We start from the raw sequence: 21,936 nt of genomic DNA on the forward strand, positions 1-21,936 counted from the left end.
TGGATCAAGGAAATGACCTTTCTCAGGATGAGGGGAAGGGGCTGAAGGTGGGTGGCTGCAACTGCAAATATAAAATGTGCTTGTTTGGGGGTGTTTTTTGTGGTTTTCTTGTGTGTGGCTTTTTTGGTTTGGTTTTTTGTAAATTCATTTTTTTATCTTACAGTGTGACATGGACAATGTTAATGTCAATAAAATAGGACTACCACATCATTTTTAAAGTTGAGTAGTAATTCCCTTCCTGGTTGGACCATAGTAAACAAGTCCTAGAAATGGGACTGCTCTGGATACACACTGCTGGTGTCTTGACATGAAAGTTCAGTAGGCAGCAGCCCTAAGATCTGTGCACTCTCTGTGTATCTGTCTTACTTGGATAAAGAGGTCTGAAGAATGATGACCCACTAAGTGAAACTCCTTGCTGTGTTGACACATGTGGAGTAAGGCTGGCTTGCGTTGATGGGATTGTCTTGTCTGTGGTTCCCATTGGTGGCTTTATTTTTTTTTCTTTCAGTTTTACTGAGGTATAATTGTGTCAACTGAAAAAGTGCACATCAAGTTTTATTTGGGACAAAACTGAGGACAACAGCTCAGGAGACAGCCTCTCAGACCTCTGAGGAACTGCTCCTGAGAGGTGGGGGGCAGGGTCCGTATATACATGAATTTGGTTAAGACAGTATGTGCAGTGAAGCACACGTTTTGGCAGAAGATGGCTGCTTGTCATGAGGAGATGTCTCCGTTAGCAATGTTAGTGCTTTTCTAGACATGAGGAGATACAAGAATGGCTCTTAGAATCTTCTCCTGTAAAGGTCTAGCTATCTGAAGGCATGTTCTGCCAGTTCTTCCCAGAGCACAGAGGGCCTTTCTCCTGATCTCTGCCCTGAACTTCTTTCAGGGTGTGTCAAAGGTCAGCAACTCCAGTGACCAGTGACTTCATCCTTGTAGCACCAGATGGTGAGGGACCGTTTTCCAGTTAACAGTTGACATGTAGCACCGTGTGTTCAAGGTGCATGGCATGATCTGACTTACATATATAATACACAGTAATCGTCACAGTAAGTTAATATCCACAACCTCATACAAAGAAAGACATGAGTATTCCTAGTGACGAATAATCTTTTTTTTTTTTTTTAATCAAAGAGGAACCCTCTTTTGACTCAGGCAGAGCAGAGATCCAAACCTGGTGCTAGCAGTTTGAAGAACCTCCTTTTTTAAAGTGGAGAGTCACAATTGTTTAGGAAGGAGCACCGGGGCCCTTTTCCTAACACAGCCCTCCGTGTGCCGCGTTTCTTTTCTCAGATCCAGCCTCCAGAGCCTGGCAGGCTGGGGACGGGACCCTGCACAGGAAGGCTCGGCCGTGAGAGGTAGGCATTCGTGCTCTTGGCCTCTGAGGAGCCATCATTCTCCCAGAGATGCCGGGGGTAGATTTAGAGCCACAGACAGGCATGGGCTGCTCTAACAGATGAGAGAGCGCCAAAGTCGGAATCTTATAAACACACATTTTGAAACAGCATATCTTCCTTGCTGAAATCCGGACGTGTGCTTCTGTTTCCAGGAGGCTGGTTCCGTGCCCTGTCCTCTACTGGCTGGAGGCAGACCTCTGCCAACTTTAGACGTGAAGCCTCCAGAAGGGCGCTCAAGCCGAAGCAAAGACCCGCCGAGAGAAGAAGAGAGAGAGAGGAAAAAGAAAAAGCACAAAAAACGGTCTCGAACAAGATCGCGGTCTCCCAAGTACCATTCTTCGTCCAAGTCCAGGTCTAGGTCCCACTCAAAAGCAAAGCATTGTCTTCCCAGTGCCTATCGGACAGCGCGGCGCTCGAGGTGAGTGTGCGGGGCGTCCCCGCGGCCGGCGTCGGGTGCGGGGCGGATCCCGCTGCTCCTGCTCGCCAGCAGGGGGCGCGGAGCTCCCCTCCCCCGGCTCGCTGCAAGCACAGACCCACACACCCGCGTGCCTTTATGCAGAGATGCGTCCTGCAGTCGCCTGTCTTTTCAAAATATTTTTTAACCTGACTTTCCAAAATTCATCAACTACTGCCAGGTTTTTCTCAAAAGAGAGGTATTTAAATTTTTAACAGGTCTTGGAAGCAAGCCTAGCGTATTTGCTGAAAATGTGTGGAAAATGCACAGGGTTGGGGGTGTTTTGTTTGGTGAATGAGGCGACTTTCCCAGGCTAATTCCTTTAGAGTGTGTATCTGCCAAAACAAGAGACATGAGCACTGTGGCTGTGTTCCGCTTCACTGGCACAGCACCTGCAAGTGCCCGTAAAGGGGGAAACACGGCGGCACAGACCTGTTTTCTCAATTAATCTTCTCCAACCTCCCACTAACAGTCACTGTTCAACCAAAAGCCACCTTCTGAGGAGCCAGCTTTTGAGGAAGCAGCTTAAGGTTTTATGCAACAGAAATAATAAACACGAAAACCTGTAAGGATCACAAAATTTAGTGCTCAGTGAAGCAGGTACTTCTCTGATTTTTAAAGCATCTGACTTGCAGGAGGTTCAGAAAAGCAAGTTTCTAGTTTTAAAACTTACCTCACGCCTTCTGATTTCTTACTGAATGTCAGTTGGACTTAGTTTCTCTAGCACAGCACTTGTACTAATCTACTTCTTCTACAATTGATGTTCTTTTCTTTCCTTTCCATGGGAAAAATGCAGATGGCCCTATACTTTTTATTTTTTATGTTTTAAAAAACAGTACTTGTATGCACATTAGCCTTTCTTGAATATACCCTAAAACAACATGCTTCCCAATTTTTACCTAGACCAGATCTTCAAGGCTTGATAAGTATTTGCTCTTGTCTACAATGAAATTAGGTTTACCTCCATAATAAATAAATTTCATCTTCGGCTCTACATTTTTGCTAGTTCTTTAGAAGTTCTGTCCCTTGTCTCCCCCTCTCTCTTACACACACACACATTGTTGTTTAATTAAATGAACAACTTTGCTGACATATTTCCAATTTTTGAAAGTCCCGAGGAACTTGTATGTATATATCAAAACTACAATTTCTTATTTGAAAAAATTTCTTATGATATAGTGGGAGTAAATAAATAGGCCTGTACAAGCCCTATGAATAACCATACCCAGTAAAATCCTTCCTAGATTTCATTTATTTCAGGGCTCAAAGAGAAGAAAGTATAATCTACTCCTAAATCCGGTTCTGAGGGCCTGATAATGCTCAGGGCTCCTTAGATCACTTCTTATTTAAGAAATGAGTTGGTTTTCATGGTTCATGCTTAGTACAAACAGTAGGTGCAGGTGTCTAGTTCTTACATGAACCCATCTGGTCAGACATAATGGCCACAGACTTTTCCCCAGGTTGGTCTGTTCAGAACTAGAAGTGTTCATGAAACACTTGGAATTTCAACTTTCTAGGGTTTCTATGGTTTTTATTGACTATCTATAGTAGAGTAAGTCATTATGTATATCATGTTAGTATTTCTTAAATAGCTTTTATTTTAGAATAGACTTACATATTTTATGTACAAGTGTATTTTATATTGTTTTCATATATTCAGTGCTGACAAGTGCAAGAAGCAAAATCCGAATCCTTAGTGTATATTTTCAGTTAAACAAGAATTAAGATTAAAAAATTGTTAATATGAGTTCTGTGATGGCAGGCTGACAATTTTACCTTAATTTAACCAACGGAGTATTTTATGTGTAAAGAGAGCTGAGTATTTTCATCATTCTCAAACTTTTAAAAAATTCTCAGTAATATCTATGGAGAAGGAAATGGCAACCCACTCCAGTATTCTTGCCTGGAGAATTCCATTGACAAAAGAGCCTGACAGGCTATAGTCCATGGGGTCCCAAAGAGTCGGACATAACTAAGCAACTAAGACACACACACACAGAGTAGTAGCTATGTGATACTTTTAGTTAATTTTAGTTAAATCAGATGACTTAAGTTCACTAAATAAGTCAGATCTTTGGTGTTTGATTTTACAGCTTAAAGTATCAAGGCAAAGTGCAACTTTATTATAAATTGTTTTTTTAAGACAAAACCTTCAAAGTATTTGTCCAGGAAGTTTTGCCTTGAAAGCTTGTATGTGACAGTGATGCTCCTTGAAATCAGACCACCTCTGAGCTCAGGGCGCTGAAGTGGGTTGCAGGTCTGGCTGGATGTATGGAGGAGACCAGCTGTCCTGTGGTTGGTCTCTGGGTCCCAGGGACATAAGTCAGGAAGTTACCTTCACCAGGTAGGGTCCTGCCTCAGCTCTTAGGTCTGAGAAGAGTGAGTTTTATTTGCTAAAACTGTATCTTTTTCTAAGCTGGTTATAGACCTGCTTTCTTAATCCAAGCTCACATTAATAATTTCTAGGGACCCAACTGAATTTTGAATGCAGCAGTTATGAAATGAGAGAGGTTGGTGTTCTTGGTAATATGAATTGTTTGAAATGTAAAAGAAAAAAATTAAATTTTAACCAAAATATTGAAGTTGCTAATGATAATGATAAATAATCTTAATTATTTCTTTAACTGTCTTTTCAGATAGAATAACCCATTACAGACATAATGTCTACATAGGATATATATCAGACTTGTTTCTTGGGCCTGACACAATTTAATCGATTGTTTTAAAAAGACTACTGCCAGCTTCAAGTAAAATGACTTTTGTTAATATTTCTGCTTGGGGTAGGATGCTACAGTTGAAATATATTTTCTTTTGTATATTAAATTACTAAAGTCCTATGTAAAATGTAGAAATTTAAGATTAAAAAGCTTTACTATCATAAGTAATTTTTATGTTAATATATTAATGCTTGTGTGGTTGAAGTCCCATTTATCAAATATGTCTAAATTATTGATGACTCTGGCTCTCCAAAGGTGAATTAGTCATAGAAAAGTCTTTAGTTTTGGAAATCAGTCTGTTGCTTCTCAGAAAGCACAGTGATTACTGCAAGGCAGTATTTAGTGTCTTTTAAATCAACATTGATTAAAGTATAAGACTTCTTTCTCTTGTTTTCTGCTTTTATATCGCATTAGGTTTTATATCTTAATGGGATAAAGATGTACTCGTGCAATTTACTGCCTAAAATTAAAATCCAGTTTTAACAGTTTAGGTATTTTAAAACTAAACTCAATGAGACTAAAGCTTGAAATTCAGTTTATTTGTAAAGCTTTTAATAAGATCGCCTGTGGTGTCATTTCATTGGTTAGTTTGTGTCTAAGGGGGTTTCTAGGTAGAACTCTGCACCCCCACATTTTGGGGTGCTCTCTGTGGAGGATAATGGGGCCTTGTGTCACTTCCTGAAGTAAAGTTCCCTCAGGGCTTTTCACTCAAGGAGAGGCTGGAGGTTAATGTGGCTTTTATAACAGTTATATTTAATGTTCAAAAAGAACTCAGGTGGGCAAAATTGGGGTCATATTTTAGTTTGAAATTTGTAATTCCTTACTTCTTCCCCCTGATAAACTGCATACCTAGTCAGTGAGTGAGTGGTTTATCTCCTGATCCTGATCTTTAAAGGAACGTGGGGCACTGATGTTCCCACGAGGAGACAGCTCACGTGCTGGTTTCCCAGACAGAGCCACAGCCATTGATAATAGTGTTGGGGAGAAAAGCTGTGGGAGACACTGGCCCCTCGGGAGAGGAGGAAGGATTTGTGAGTGAGGTTGGATCCACAGTTCAAAAGTGAAAAGAACTAAAACCTGGGATCCTCTTGGTTGTTCAAGCCAGTTGGTACCAGATTCTTGCTGCCAGGGTACCAGTGACACTTGTTCAGTTCCACAAGGACCTGTGAGTAGTCAAGTAACAGGAGTGAAGAAGTGGGTCACAGAAGTGGTTAAACGCTGGTAGAAGAAGCTATTTATAAATATCTCATCATTCAGACAAAAGATTTCCTTATGCTTTTATTCGACAGCAAACCATTATGATTATTTAAGAAAAAAATATCCAAGTTGCATCATGCTTGAAGTTTTTTGAATTCAGACTATTTCATCTCCATAAGGCCTCTGGTCACGTTATACAGATGATTTACGTAAAGAATGGAATTCCTGTTTCTTGCACTGTGTCGTGGTAACAATATTAAGAGCCTACTTAATAGAATAAAAGCATTAGAGCTTCTTTAATCATAATAAAACCCAAGTATTATCTGGCATAGCTCACGGCCCTTAATTCTGAGTTGGGCTTTTTTCCCAGATGACTTGAAATCTACTGGTAACAGCCACTTCACTTTAAAGAAATCTAATACTCATAGCCACTGCTAAATGGTATTGTATTTCAAAGTTACAAATTTGCAGACATTAAAAACTAATCCATTGTCCTGATTATTGAGTTTATTGTAGAATTCTGCGTCTGAGCGTTCCATAGGTGCTATAGTTTTGATTAAGCAGAGCCCTTTTTTCAGGGTTCTAGTACTGCCCAGCTCAGCACATTTTATTCTGAATGTGAAGTATGTACCTCCATATCACAGACCCACAGCCTCCCCAGGGACGCTGAGCGCGGAGCCTTGTCAGAGCAGCTCGGCAGTGGCAGCAGCAGCAGAGCGGGACAGTTATCAGGCAGCTTCGACCACGAGCAGATTTGACTCCTGGAGCTCTTTTGAGGGGAAACCTGGTAAAATGTCAAGGTGTCTGACTGACCTCACCTTTGTAATCTGTTACTTAAATCTTAGGAAAGGTCTGGAAAATCAAAACCGCTGTATAAGCTGAGAAGCAGTTGTGTGGGAGGAGCCCCAGAGTCCAGGGGAGTTGATCCCAGAGCAGGTTCATTCTGTGGTTGTGGTGTTTTTTCAGGAATGACTCAGGGTTTTCTCCATGACACAGAGGGTGGAATGTGATTACAGGCTGATCTTTGCAACAACCATGTGTGTTGTTTGGGAGGTTTGGTTGTAACTGGAATGATTCAGTGTAGAATTTTTTTAGATGACAAAAATCAAAACATCTCTTCTTTACATTGGTTTTGACTGTGTTGTCATAGAAACAGAACAGAAATAAATTGTTTTGTTTTGGGGTTTTTTTTTTTTGCTCAGATATCTGGTTATTTCAGATTTCCCCAAAAGAGTCCTAAACCCATTATTAAAGGTCTCTTCTTAAGGACCTGACCCCACAGGTGAGGGTCTGGAGTTGGAGTTCTGTGTGCTGGTGTCTGTGGGACACTGCGTGAATAGAATAGTCCTTTTTCAGGCACAGGAAAGGGAAGAGTAAAACATTGGAAATCTCAGAAACAAATGATTTAGCCAAAATTTTCACAAATGGCATGGTCTGAATTGGATTGAAGGTTTAGGCTTCCTGCCAGCGGGCCTGCAGCCCATTCTTCATGCTAAGCGCCCATAAGATGAATGCATACAAGAGAAATTTCCAAGTCACCTTCCAACTTTATTCTGTTTAGTTTCCTCTTCTTGCCAGTATTCAGAGCAAGTAGAAAAACTCACTAGCGTCTCAGTGCCTTTCTTTCCCTAATTTTGATAGAAATATCAGTGAGCTGAACATTTTTAGGGCAAAGGCAAGAGGGAGGAAGAGCAGCAGCAGGCCCCGTCCACCAAGACGCGCAGGGAGACGCCCACTTGGGGAGCTGGCCGCTGCTGGCCAACAGCACGTGGCTGCAGCCTCAGCTTCAGTTGTGCCCCGGTTAGAAGCTTAGCATTGGCATGACAGGCGCTCTGCCTCTGAGCCTGGATCCCGTTCTGGGTCAGCAGAGTAGGGAGGCTGGGGGCGGGCCTCAGAGGACAGGCCAGGGCTGGCCGCCACCTCAGTGGTGGAGGTGCTCCCCTGCTGCCACACACACAGGACTGAAACGCCTGCCTTCCTCTGCCCAGGTCCCGGTCCCGGTCCCCTCGGAGACGAGCACACTCCCCCGAGAGACGGCGGGAGGACAGGAGCGTCCCCACCGCCTACCGGATGAGCAACAGCCCTGGAGTCAGCAGGAAGCGGACCCGGTCCAGGTAGGTGACCAAGCTTTTGCGGACGTGGGACCTGCCCTGGGAGGTGGGGCTTCCACGTCCCCAGCACAGAGCTGTCGGGAACCAGGGGAGCAACTACTTTGGCTGATCCTGAGCCGTCCTGGCAGTGTTTCCACTGCTCTGGAGCTCTGACAGGCAGAGGGGAACTTGCTGTGCTAGAGCCAGGGACCGTCTGTCTTTGCAGTGGGTCGTGGGGCCTCCATTTTCCCCACGTCTACTGCCCCTCTGGACCCCCCACACACACAGCACCTCATCCTCTACCTGTAGAGAAGGGAAAGGATGGTAGGGATGAGTGACAAGGGAAATCAGAAGTTAAAGTCTCAAGTGGGTCCCTGCTGCTCAGGTGGCCAGGCCCCAGCTTCAGCTCCCAGGAGTGGGCCTGAGAGCAGGGATAGGGTCCGTCCTCTGACCCCTTGACCACTAGGACAGACCTGTCTGTTGAGGAGGGTGAGGGAGCCAGGTTCCCACATCACGGCCACCCCTGGCCTGGGCCTCTAACACTGAGCAAGCCAGGGCCCCCCACTCACGCTCCCAGGGAGAGAGCTCCAGGGCTGACCTCTGCCACCAGAGGCCCCGGCACCACCACTGACTTGAGAAGACCCAGAACCCAAGCCAGGAGCAGGGCCGGTGGCTGGTGGACCGGTGGGCATTTCCCTCAGCTAAGCGTTGCCATCTGGAGACCATCCCGTCCAGTGTGGGTGATGCCACCTGAGTCACTTGGCTTCTGTATTTCCATTTGCCCCAGAAGTGAGGCTTGTTGTTTGTGCCCTGGCTCTGGAGTTAAGCAGGTCCCAGCTGTTGTAGGTGGACAGGAGTATTGCTGTCCCAGTGACTGAGGCATCCAGAAACAGGCAGGATGCCATTGTTGCCCATCATAGTCTCAGATTTCATGAGGCTCTGCTGCTCAGTGTGTGTGTGTGTGTCGGGACGTCCGGAGTTCCAGAACCTTCTGGAGCCTTCCAGAGGACAGATCTGAATTTCAGGTGTCTGCCGTTCTTGGGCAAATGAACCCAGTCATCACCCAAACCTGCCTCAGAGAGGCCCCTCCATCAGCACTGCCCTTAACAGGAAGAGTTCTAAAAGGCATTGCCAGCCAGATAATGTTCCTGCAGTCTGGCTAGTTATGTGATTGTTCCATTAAATGATAAAATGTCATCTCATTTTCTTAAAACAGAAAAATCAGAAAGGAGCTGTAAAGCTAATGTATTTCAGCAAAGGCTTCATGTACAGACTCATACTGTCTGTTGATAAATTTCATTTTGTGCCTTAGAAATCCCTCACTAAGTATACGTGACTGTTCCAGGATAACATGATGAAAAGTGAAGTCCATTTTAAATTTTATACCTTATGCAAGTAATTGACATTTGAAATTTATCATCACCCTTGGTATATGTAAAGGGCATGGTCTAAAATTAATTCCTTGTAGCCGAAAATCTCTCCTAACAGAAGAGTTCTTGCTTTACCCTCAAATTAGCCCTTGCATTAAAAGAGCTATCACTTGAGACTATGGTAATTATATTAGGATTCATCAGAGCTTGTGTTATCATTGGAACTTTAAGTCAGACAAAAGAAGTTAAGATTCAGCCCACTGCAGGGCCCAGCTGCCCTGCCCTGGTGGATGGGATTAAGCCTGTGACCTGACTCTGAGGGGTTGTGGGCAGTGGTGGATTCAGGGGGAACCCAGAAGAGTTGAACATGTGCATGATTACTGCTCGATTTCATGGTGGTGATTATAAACTCAGGTGTCTCTCAGTTCATTCACTTCAGTCACTCAGTCATGTCTGACTCTTTGCAACTGTAGCACACCAGGCTTCCCTGTCCATCACCAACTCCTGGACCTTGCTAAAACTCATGTCCATTGTGTCAGTGATGTGATCCAACTATCTCATCCTCTGTCGTCCCCTTCTCCTGCCTTCAGTCTTTCCCAGCATCAGGGTCTTTTCCAATAAGTCAGTTCTTCGCATCAGGTGGCCAAAGTATTGGAGCTTCAGCATCAATCTTTCCAATGAATATTCAGGACTGATTTCCTTTAGGATGGAGTGGTTTGATCTCCTTGCAGTCTAAGGGACTCTCAAGAGTCTTCTCCAACACCACAGTTCAAAAGTATCAATTCTTCAGTGCTCAGCTTTCTTTATAATCCAACTCTCACATCCATACATGACTACTGGAAAAACCATAGCTTTGACTAGACAGACCTTTGTCAGCAAAGTAATGTCTCTGCTTTTTAATATGCTGTCTAGGTTTGTCAGCACCTCATGGCAAATAGATGGGGAAACAATGGAAACAGTGACAGACTTTCTTTTCTTGGGCTCCAGAATCACTGCAGATGGTGACTGCAGCCATGAAATTAAAAGACGCTTGTTCCTTAGAAGAAAAGCTATGACAAACCTAGAGTTGTCTCTAGGTCCAGAATATGTTTTTTTAGCGGGCAAGTTGTATCAAACCAACGGTCAGACTGTTCCTCTGTCCTACTCAGAGTAGCTGCTAGGGTGGCGATGGGGATCTCTGCTTCAGCACAGCAGCAGGTAACTAATTGTGCACCAAGTCAGGGTGACTAATCCCATCAGGTCCCCCAACTGAGGGGAAAGTGCCTCCTCCCAGATTTGAAGGATCATTCCTACAAGCTGATCATTGAATGCTTCTTTCGCTGACTTCTTTTTTTGGAAAAATTTTAACTTACTAGAAAGTTTTGAATTTACTTAGAAATAGTACAGTGAACACCCATCTGCATGTAGCTTGTAGCTCGATTCACTGTTAACGTTTTTCCCACATTTGCTTTCCTCTCTCTTCCTCTCGCTCCTTCCCACTGTTCTGTGTGTGTATTTCATGACTTACACAAGTCCAGGCCAGTCCAGGGCATTGAAGAGTCCACACTCTGGGCTTGTCTGACTTTGTCCTCTTGGCTGTGGTGCTGTTACGTATCTGAGGCAAGAATACTGTACACTATGTAAATGATGCTGTGTAACTTCCCGTGGCATCACACAGATGCTCAAGTGTCCCTTTGTCCCGTTACCAGTGACTCTGAGTTTGATCACTTGGTTAAGGTTGCACTTGCTTTGTATCTTTTCCTCTTTGAACTGGCAGGTAATCTGTGGCTGGCACTGCACGGTGTGAATGTCTGTTGCCAGCAGCTTTCTCCTCCTTTCTTCTCTAGACACCCCACCCTTTGTTTATTATCACTGTGGATTTTGGGGATTTGTTTTATATTGGTTGTATGATAATCCATTGTCGTTATATTCCATTTGATGGTGACATTGTCTCACATTTGGCCCCACTGTTCCTTGAGCACTTTGTCACTTTTGGCCCAAGATACTCTAGATTTAGCGGGTGCTTCCCCTACCTCGGACCTGGGGTCAGTCATTTCTCCTAGGAATCATGGTTCCTTTTAGTGAGTGTTTAGAAATCTAAATCTGGACAGAGTGAGTTATTTTTTATGAAGTAAAATTCATGAAAATGTTTAGCCAAATCATATTACCATATACTCCAACAGGAAGTCCCAGTTACTTTATGACAGTAAACAGTTAGTGACTGACTGGGGAAGGGGTGGTCAGCATTGAATTCCTACAGCCCAGCGCTGCACTGAGCATATCAGTGAATGTTCATCACGTGAGTGAACAGGAACATACTGCTGTTCTATGGTTCTTATATCATACATGAAGTGTTATTAATTCATTGTAGACTATGGCTGTCAAAGGTTGCATATTCCCTAAAGCAACCAATTAAGAAAGGCTAAAAATCTAATAGAGACTGTTAAAGAGAACGTTAAAAATGCTTTATTAATGCAAAAGAAAGCAGAAAAGTGGGGAGGGGAAGGGAAAAGAACAAATAGACAACTAGAAGGCAAAAGGGATTGTTAACACCATCTATACAAATAATTATATTAAATGTAAGTAGACTAAAAGCTCTAGTTAAAAGGCAGAAATTTAGACTACGTTAAAGTGCAAAACCTAATACTAAGCTGCTTATAAGAGACACTTTAAATACACAAATACTTTGATATCTAAAAGACTGAAAAAAGATACACCATACAGGGCTAATAAGAAGAAAGGTGATATGGCTGTTTCAATAGGAGACCACACAGACTTGAAGCAATGGTGCTAGAAATAAAGAAGGCCTTTTCATAATGATGAAGGGATCAGTTCTTCATGAGCACACAGTGTTTTAAATCTGAGCATTGAATAAAAGCTTTAAAATACTTGAAACAGAAACTGAAAGAATTAAAGGGAAAAAAGGCAGGCAGTATAACAGTACAGATGCAGCAAATGTAAACAGCACCATTAACCACCTAACACTATGCCCTGCAGTGAAGCGTGTACACTCTCATGACGTGCGTGTGGGTCAGTCACCAAGCTAGACCGTTCTCTGTACCACTGAATTAGTGCCAGTACGTTCAGATAACACAGTGTGTCTTCCTACCACATGACTAAGTGTGCATGCATGCTAAGTTGCTCAGTCGTGTCCGACTCTGTGCAATCCCACGGACTGCAGCCCGCCAGGCTCCTCTGTCCATGGGATTCTCCAGCCAAGAATACTGGATTGGGTTTCCATGTCCTCCTTCAGGGGATCTTCCCAGCCCAGGGATCGAACCTGAGTCTCTTATGTCCCTGCATTGGCAGGCGGGTTCCTTACTACTAGCACCACCTAGGAGGGCCGACTTTAAGTATAAAAATCTGTGAAAGGATATCGGGAAAGATCCCAAATATTTGAAAATTAACATATTTGAAAATTACCCATAGGTCAAAAAGAAATCACAAGAGAAAGTAGAAAATAGTTTGAAATGAATAATAATGAAAATGTAACACTCAAGTCTGTGGGGTGCAATTGTGCTCAGAAAGAAGTTACTAGCTTTAAGTGTTTATATTAAAAAAAAAGAGCAAAGTCTAAAAACTGTGATCTAATCTTCTATCTTAAGCTAGAAAAAAGAAGATTAAATTAAACCAAAAGTAAGTAGAAGCAAGGAAATAATAAAAGTAAGATCAGAAATCAACAAAACAGAACAGAAAACAGACTCACAGAGGAAAATAGTAAAACCAAATGATGGTTCTTTGAAAATGGTTTTTTTAATTGGTTAATGTGTTTTTAGATTGATCAAGAATGAAAGACCCAATAGATATTAAAAGAATAAGGAAATAAATACCTTGCCAATAAACTTAACAATTTCAGTGAAATGGACAAATTTCCTTGAAAGAAACAAACTGCAAACGGACAACAGAAGAAGTGGAAAGTCTGAATAGCCCCATATCTGCTAAAGGAATTTAATTTATAATTTAAAACTTTCCACAAAGCTGAGGCCCAGATGACTTTTATCAGTAGAGTCTAACAAACACTCAAGAAAAAGGAGAACACCAGTTTTGTAGACACTTCAAAGGAAATAGAAGAGAGAACACTTCACTTCATGAGACCACCCTGAAGCAGATGGGCAGGTGTATGCACATCTGTGTGGTATGGAATGTGTTTTGTCAGGGGGTGTAGATGTAGTCATGAACTAATATTCTCAGGAAACTAAGTGCAAAAATTCTTAACAAAATGTTAGCTGATTTTAGTGTAGCAGTTTACTAGAAGGATAATACTAATACATCAGGACAAATGGAATTTGTCTCAGAAGTGCAGAGTTCTTTAACATTCAAAAACCAGTCGTCGTAATTCACATTGTTGACAAAACAAATGAAGAAAATCATATAATATCTCAATAGATGCAGAAAAAAGTATTTGACACAATTGATCACCCATTCATTAAAAAGAAAAATGGGGGGAAAATATTTTTGGCAAAAGCAGGAATAGAAAGAAATCTTTTCCATCCGATTTTACTTTTTGCTGCACCCAGCAGCTTTTGGGAACTTAGTTCCCTTACCATTGATTGAACCCTGGCCCTCGGCAGTGAAAAGGTGGTGTCCTAACCACTGGACCACCAGGGAATTCCTGAAGGGCATCTTTGAAAAACCTGCAACTAACATCACACTTCCTAGTGCCTTCCTCTGAGATTAGAGACAAGGCCAGGGTGTCTGCTGTGTAATAGAATTCATAGCCACGACAGTAAGGCAAGAAAAAGAAATAGACGGCATAAAGATTGCAAAGGAAAACGTAAAACTGTGTCTTCTTACATAATTATGTAAAATCTTAAGGAACCTCTTATTTCTGTATACTAGCGTGAAACAATTTAAAAATGAAGTTAAAAGCAATACCATCCATAACAGTATCAGAAAAGCAAACTACTTATGGATTAATGTAAGGAAATGTGTAAAATCTCTTTACAATGAAAACCGTAAACCATTTCAGAGAAAATGTTTAGGAAACTTAAAGAAATGGAGAGAAAGTCCATATTCATGGATTGGAAGGCTCGGTATCAGTCAGACGCTCTTCTCCACAAATTGATCTGTAGATCCAATACAGTCCCAATCAAAACTCTCATGGGCTTCTTGTAGGTGTTGGCAAACTGACTAGCAGTCAGAAAAACCTTGAGGACTTCCCTGGTGGTCCAGTGGTTGAGAGTCCTGCTGCCATTGCCAGAGTCACGGGTTCAATCCCTGGTCCAGGAAGATCCCACATGCCACAGAGCCACTAACCCCACGAGCCACAACTGCTGAAGCTCATGCCCTGGAGCCCGTGCTCCGCAACAAGAGAAGCCACAAGCCTGCTCCACAACTAGAGAGCAGCCCCTTCGCCAAAAGTAGAGAAAAGCTGCATGTAGCAACAAAGACCCGGCGCAGCCAAAAACAAAAAGAAAATTTAAAAAAAAAAAAGAAAAAACTTTGAAAGCTAAATTGGAAGACTTTTACTGCTAAATCAAGACTTACTAGAAAGCTTCATCAAATCAGACAGTATGTACTGTACACCTTTAAGAGGTAAAGAGCCAAAACAGTATAGTGAGGAAAGTCTTTTCAACAAAATTTGCTTAAATAACTGGATATCAAAATGGAAGAACAGTGACCTGTACCCCATATACCAAGTTTAACTGAAGATGTATCACAGACCTAAATGTGAAAACTGAAACCACTCCTTTTTTCTTTCTTTTTTTTTTTAAGAAAAAAGGAATACGTTTAATGAAGTGACAGAGAATCTTGAGGATATAGAAAATTCCACCATAAGAGGAAAAGGTTATAAATTTGACTTCATTGAAATTAAAAATTTCATTCAAAAGGCACAGTTAAGAAACTGCATTATGGATGAAGCTGGAGCCCATTATACAGAGTGAAGTAAGCCAGAAAGATAAAGAACATTACAGCATACTAACACATATATATGGAATTTAGAAAGGTGATAACGATAACCCTATATGCAAAACAGAATAAGAGACACAGAAATACAGAACAGACTTTTGAACTTTGTGGGAGAATGTGAGGGTGGGATATTTCAAAAGAACAGCATGTATACTATCTATGGTGAAACAGATCACCAGCCCAGGTGGGATGCATGAGACAAGTGCTCCGGCCTGGTACACTGGGAAGACCCAGAGGAATCGGGTGGAGAGGGAGGTGGGAGGGGGGATCGGAAAAAAAAAAAAAAATATTTAAAAAAAATAAATAAAAAAATTTTAAAAAAATAAAATAATAAAGCTGATATAGTGAAAAAAAAAAAAAGAAACTGCATTGACAGGCCCCAGATGGGGAGAAATATTTGCAGTGTGTATCTTTGACAAAGGCCTGTGTCAATACCAAAAAGACAACCCCATAGAAAAGGGGCAGACTGCTGGAAAAGACGTTTCATGACAGAACATATTTAAGGTCCTCGTCTCCATCAGTCTGGAAGGACATTGTTGTTGAGCTGTCAAGGAGAAAAACTACCATGGCTTCCAGTTCTCTGATGAGCGCTTGGATGCACAGCCTTCTGGTCAAGCATCTGCGACTTCATATTGCTGGAGCATTTACTGTGTGCCTGGGAGTTGAGTTTTTCTCTCAAGTGTGCTGTGGGTGAATCAGGAAAGAAGGCATATGCAGTTTCCTACACAAATTGTGATTCCGTAAAAGATCTGGAGGAGATGAGGAAGGCTGGTGTCTTTCAGAGTGCAAAGTGGTTTTGGAATGTAAAAGAATTTCTTTGGGTTGAGTTCCATGGTAGTTTGTCACTTAACCTGTGTTCCTAAAGTATGAACTGTGAATATCTGGGCTAAGGAATAGTTTTTCTTGATAAATAAACAACTAATAAATACTGTGCATGAGAAAAAGAATATATTTAAATAGCCAGTGAAGATAGCGTATGAAAAGATGCTTAGCTCCATTAGTCATCTGTTAGGGAAATGCAGATTAAAACCACAATGCGGTACTCTTTACACTGACATAAGCAAGCCCGGTATTACGTAATAAGTGTCGATAAGCTAATAAGTGTTGATAAGCGTGTGAGCAGCCGTAATCCTGAGACGTAGCTGAGGGCGGGGGCAGGGTGGTCCAGCACTTGATAAACAGTTTGGCAGTTTCTTACAGAGTTACACATATACTGCTCCGTGGCCCAATTCTGCTAGTCCCAGGCGACCACTCCCCATAAACATTTGCCCCCAAATGCCCAGTTGCCAAAAGTTGGAAACAACTCAGGTATCGGTTAACAGGAGAAAGCCTAAACTGTATGAAGGCAGATTCATACAGTGTATAATCAAAATAGGAACCATTGCAATCAACACATTTTTTTGCCAATGAGAAATAAGTTTGTTTCTTCCTGTAGCATGAAATCTGTGCTTCGGGATTCAACCAACTCTTGGAAAGCAGTTTCTGCCTCCTGCTGGTTGCAGAAGCATTTTCCCTGCAAAAAGTTGTTGAGATGCTTGAAGAATTGATAATTACTTGGCAAGAGGTCAGGTGAATATGGCGAATGAGGCAAAACTTCGTAGCCTAATTTGTTCAACTTTTGAAGCGTTGGTTACGCAATGTGCGGTTGGGTGTGGTGCAGATGAATTGGGCCCATTCTGTTGACCAGTGCAGGTGTTGCAATTTTCAGTGCGTCTCATTAATTTGCTGAGCATACTTCTCAGATGTAATGGTTTTCACCAGGATTCAAAAAGCTATAGTGGATCAGACTAGCAGCAGACCACCAAACAGTGACTATGACCTTTTTTTGGTGCAGGTTTGGCTTTGAAAAGTGCTTTGGAGATTCTTCTTGGTCCGGCCACTGAGCTGGTTGTCGCCACTTGTATAAAATCCACTTTTTGTGGCATGTCACAATCTGATCGAGAAATGGTTCATTGTTGTGTACAATAAGGGAAGGTGACACTTCAAAAGGACAATGCTTTTGACTTGCAGTCAGCTCATGAGGCACCCACTTATCAAGCTTTTTCACCTTTCCAATTTGTGTCAAATGCCAGAAAACTGTAGAATGGTAGACACTGAATTCGCTGGCAACTTCTCGGGTAGTTGTAAGAGGATCAGCTTCAGTGATCCTCTCAGTTGGTCGTTGCCAGCTTCCGATGGCCGCCCACTACACTCCTTATCTTCAAGGCTCCCATCTCCTTTGCAAAACTTCTTGAACCACCACTGCGCTGTCCTTTGTTAGCAGTTCCTGGGCTAAATGCATTGTTAATGTTGTGAGTTGTCTCTGATGCTTTATGACCCATTTGAACTCTAATAAGAAAATCACTCGAATTTGCTGTTTATCTCACATCATTTCTAAAATAAATATAAACAGTAAGTAATAAGTCATTAGCAAAAAAAAAACCATAAAGCAAGAAATGTGTGTTAAAATGATGTATATAACAAAACTGCATCTATTTAAAATGTATTCCATTGTCAAACAGCAAAGGTCCGCATTGTAAAACCGCAATTACTTTTGCACCAACCTAATACGTGCTAGAAATCAGAGCAGTGGGTTCTGTGAGGGAGGGAAGGGGGTGCAGATGGCAGGTCATCAGTGGAAGAACCTTCTGGATGATGGAATGTCCCTGATCTTGAGAGGTTTCTGGGTTTCACCATGTGTGCAACTTGCCAGAATCAACAAACAGCACTTCAGACCTTTGCATTTTGCTGGATGCAGAGCACACCTCAATTTAAAATAATACTATTAATAATTAGATTACTTAATTCCTTAAGCAAACACTTGGAAAGTTTTGTTATGAGATCAAGTTGTAGTGATTTACAGGTCAGGATTGCTAACCTACCTTTATTTCATATCGGCAGCCACAGGAGCTTAGCTAGATTTGGGGTTGAAGTCACTTCTTTTTTTTTCCCCTGCTTCCTTTGAAATCCTAGGCATGTGTTTACAGACAAAAATTCACAAAACCTCTGCAGTATAGGAAGTAGGCCTGTGGTATTATGCACTTTCCCCCTCTGTGCGTCCACCCCAGGAACAGCCTCTTCTTTCTCGACCACTTCTCTTCATCCAGGCCTGCACAGAGGCCACCTGCCCACAGCCTAGCTCGCTGGGGGACACTTCCCGCAGCTGACGTCGCCAGGCTGTCACCACCCGGGGCCAGGCCCTGGTGCTGTGGTTGAGGCAGAGCCAGAAAGCTGTGCCCTTCCAGACGGGAGATCAGCTTGCCTCTCTGGCTCAGCCGTCTGCTGCGCCAGGGGGCCCCCCGGAGCCTATCCGGGGCCTGGACCCAAGCACGAGCCCCCTCAAGTGCCCGGGGTGGCCCTGCCCGGACCCCACACTCTGCCACCAAGGCAGATGGGGCACCAGGGAAATGCCCTGCTGAGTGACAGGTCGGGTGGCAGGTGAAATGGTGAGAGGATGTGAGGACAGACCCTGGGATGTTCTGCAGGTTGGGGAGAGCCTGCAGGCTGCCTGAGTCCTGAGGAGCCGAGAGGAGTCTGAGCTATGCAGGCGGTGGCCGGGGGTGTCCATATTTAGAGCAATAAATATTTGCAGGGGTCACTACAGCACTGGGAGCCTGTCATCCACCCTCCAGTTGGCACCTTGCACAGCTTGGGCATCAGGCTCATGAAATTCACGGTGACCTATGTCTGCAAAGAATCTCCCAGAAATGCTCGGTCACAGCAAGAGGGCAGGCTGCGGAGGCCCCTGTGCTGTGTGCCGGGGTGGGCTTCTCAAGGCCTGGCAACAGGTGGCCTTTCAGGAGAAGCCCAGAGGAGGGGCTCAGCGCCCGTCTGCACTTCCACGCTTTCACCATCTACACATGTTCCCTCTTTCTTGAGGTGTTTTAGGGGCATGGGAAGGAGGGTCACAGGGCAGGATGTAGCATGAGACCTTCGGGAAGCTCAGGGATCGTCTCCTCTGGGCAGGGGAAGGGTCTGGAAAGGGGAGACGGAGCGGGGGGCGCATTTCTGACGTGGAATTGCAGGCCTTGGTGACTCGGAGCATGTGGGCCACGGTCAGCGAGACTGGCTGTAGGGACCAGCGGAGCGCAGGCCGCCCCGGGGGGCTGTCCGCCTCCGGCCAGAAGGACACGCTGAGCTTTCGTGCTCGCAGTGCTTGCTTTTAATGATTTTCCATTTCTGGCTGGAGATTCCCATTAGGTCAGCATAAATGAACAGGAGGCATAAGCAGCACTCAGTTGCTTATCTTGGGTGTTTAAATGCAGATAAAGTGCTGAGCGTGTTGTAAACCCACAGGCATCTGACTTCAGGACTTCTGTCTCAAAGGTGGTCTACATTTCACTTCTTGCATGGCTTTTATATTGTTACACCCATCCCCGTTTCAAGTTAAAGATACATAGTTCTTAAAAAGAGTTAATGTGTATAGAAGGTGGAAGTTGCCGAATTCTCCTGGAACACACCCAGCACTCCTTCCGAGCCATCGCTGTGCCTTTGTCTAACACCGCGTTCCTTCCAGGAGCCCCCACGAGAAGAAGAAGAAGAGACGCTCACGGTCACGGACCAAGTCCAAGGCCGGATCTCAGCCAGCCTCCCCGAGCAAGCAGCCCGCGCGCCGCCACTCGGCCAGCATCTCTCCTGTGGAGAGCCGGGGCTCCAGCCAGGAGCGCTCCAGGTAGCTCTTCCCTGACCCACCCTGACCTCGGGGCCACGCAGGGGAGCTGAGAGGGGACGGGCGCACTGGCAAACCCCCAGACCCCTGCCCCCACACCCTCCTGTGTGTCACTCAGGCCCAAAGTGAGCTGAAGGTGGACACAGAGGTCAGAGAACCTAGGCCGCCTCCTGCACCCCGCACCCTGGGCTGCCCCCCACCCCCGCCGTGAGGCGGAGGGAACCTGGGAGCAGGTGTGGGGCCTCCCAGACCTGGGCGCCAAGTCCTGGGGAAGCACCTGCCTCAGATGTAATGTGGCAGCAGCTGTTCCCTGATGATGGTGCCTTTGTCCTCACACAGGCCGTGTGGGGTGGGAGTCGCCCCCTCTGCGGAGCCCCATGTGACCACGGAAGGGAGCAGGCACAGGAGTGCACGGTTGATGAGCCCCAGAACCCCTGTCATCCCACTGCTCGCTCTAAGCCGGAGCAGACGGGGTGAAACTTCCTGAGCACAAGGGCTGCAGGGCCATGGGAGTCCACACTGACCATCACGGTCTCCCCATGCCCACGAGGTGGCTCCCCAAGGACTGGCTGCCCTGGTTGTTGGGAGGCATCTGCCAGACAATACCATTTCATAAAGCCGCCCCCACCCATCCACCCAGAGGGGTGCTGGGATCATGTTCCCTCCTGCTTGTAGACCCACTGTTTCCATGAGTGTGAATTTTGGCCCATCTCCCCCAAAACTGGCGGGTGAGTGGCAGAGACCATAGCTCACTTGGGGTGAATCAAAAACTAAGCTGTGGCTTCTTCAAAGGTGAAACTGAGTACAGACTCCATCATCACTTGTGTGTCACGTCCATGCCCCCAAAAGTCCAAAAAATGGCCCAGAGGCGCCCACTCAGGTTATGGTCAGGTTCTGGGAATGCATGCCAGCTCTCTGTGCTGTCCTCCTTCTCTTCATCTTCTTTTAAATGTGTCTTATATGATGTTTACATGAAAATATCTTTTGCGTTAGATTCAGTTCAGTTCAGTCCAATCACTCAGTCGTGTCTGACTCTTTGCGACCCTATGAATCGCGCAGCATGCCAGGCCTTCCTGTCCATCACCAACTCCCGAAGTTTACTCAAACTCATGTCCATTGAGTCGGTGATGCCATCTAGCCATCTTATCCTCTGTCGTCCCCTTCTCCTCCTGCCCCCAATCCCTCCCAGCATCAGGGTCTTTTCCAATGAGTCAGCTCTTCGCATGAGGTGGCCGAAGTATTGGAGTTTCAGCTTCAGCATCAGTCCTTCCAGTGAACACCCTGGACTGATCTCCTAGATTACATTTTATGAAATATTTCAAATTTCTGTTACATAAAATAGACAAGTAAAATACATCCATTTATAAGGTTGCTTTATTTTTTAAAAATACTGGAAACAAATTGGCTTGAAGTATTTTTAAGCCCCCGATTTCTCTCTCTTTGCATTAGGGGAGTTTCTCAGGAAAAGGACGGTCAGATCTCCTCAGCCATCGTTTCTTCCGTGCAGAGCAAAATCACTCAGGTAAGGTGGGAGCTGGTCTCTCTTCGCTCCCGTCTTTTTGTGAAGGGACTAGCCTTCACTTCCTTCTCCTCTTGTGGGTGCTGACGGGGTCCTGGGCTTCTTGTCTGGAAGTCGCGGGGTGGCTGAGCCCTGAGCTTCCCTCTCTGGGCAGCCCTGTCTCCTCCTTCCCAGGGTGGGCCTGTGTGGTCGACTCCTGGGCCCTGAGCCCATGAGACCGCCTCAGGTCCCAGCAGCGGGGCTGGGACGGAACCCTGCCCTGAGCGCATCCATGACCCCTAGCACGTCGCCCCCAGTCTCCTGTGTCTTCACCTCACCTCATCTCTCCTCACACAGGACCTCATGGCCAAAGTAAGAGCGATGCTAGCAGCTTCCAAAAACATGCAGACCAGTGCCTCCTGAGACACGGGCCTCGGGCGACTGGGCTCCAGAAGCTGGCAGAGCAGAGAGCCCCGACCTGCACAGACCTTCCCCCCCCACCCCACCCCCCAGGGCTCCTGGACAGTTGGCGGGTTTTGTAAATTAATTTTTGATGACATTTTCAGTTTAAGATTTTTGACCAGCAGTCTCTTACCTGTATATTTGTAAATAATATCATGTTTCTGTGAAAATGTATTATCAAATAAAATGGGAAGAAAACACCTTTTTTAGCTAG

General features: G+C 44.5%; 1 protein-coding gene across 5 annotated transcripts in view; it reads left to right on the plus strand.

Annotated features, from left to right (window-relative positions):
- LOC122694014 (splicing factor SWAP) overlaps positions 1-21,936 on the plus strand; it is a 79,227-nt gene extending 57,291 nt beyond the window's left edge. For 3 of the 5 annotated variants that reach the window (XM_043902130.1, XM_043902128.1, XM_043902132.1), the window contains 6 exons: positions 1,550-1,815; positions 6,410-6,565; positions 7,754-7,879; positions 19,610-19,765; positions 21,212-21,284; positions 21,618-21,936. In XM_043902130.1, coding sequence (XP_043758065.1) covers positions 1,550-1,815; positions 6,410-6,565; positions 7,754-7,879; positions 19,610-19,765; positions 21,212-21,284; positions 21,618-21,683 — 843 coding nt within the window. In that variant the 3' untranslated portion in view covers positions 21,684-21,936. Of the gene's footprint in view, positions 1-1,549; positions 1,816-6,409; positions 6,566-7,753; positions 7,880-19,609; positions 19,766-21,211; positions 21,285-21,617 lie in introns of those variants that run through there. The other 2 variants (XM_043902129.1, XM_043902131.1) reach the window with 2 other exon arrangements.

The sequence above is a fragment of the Cervus elaphus genome, chromosome 5, assembly GCF_910594005.1.
Source record: "Cervus elaphus chromosome 5, mCerEla1.1, whole genome shotgun sequence".
NCBI classification, from domain to species: domain Eukaryota; kingdom Metazoa; phylum Chordata; class Mammalia; order Artiodactyla; family Cervidae; genus Cervus; species Cervus elaphus.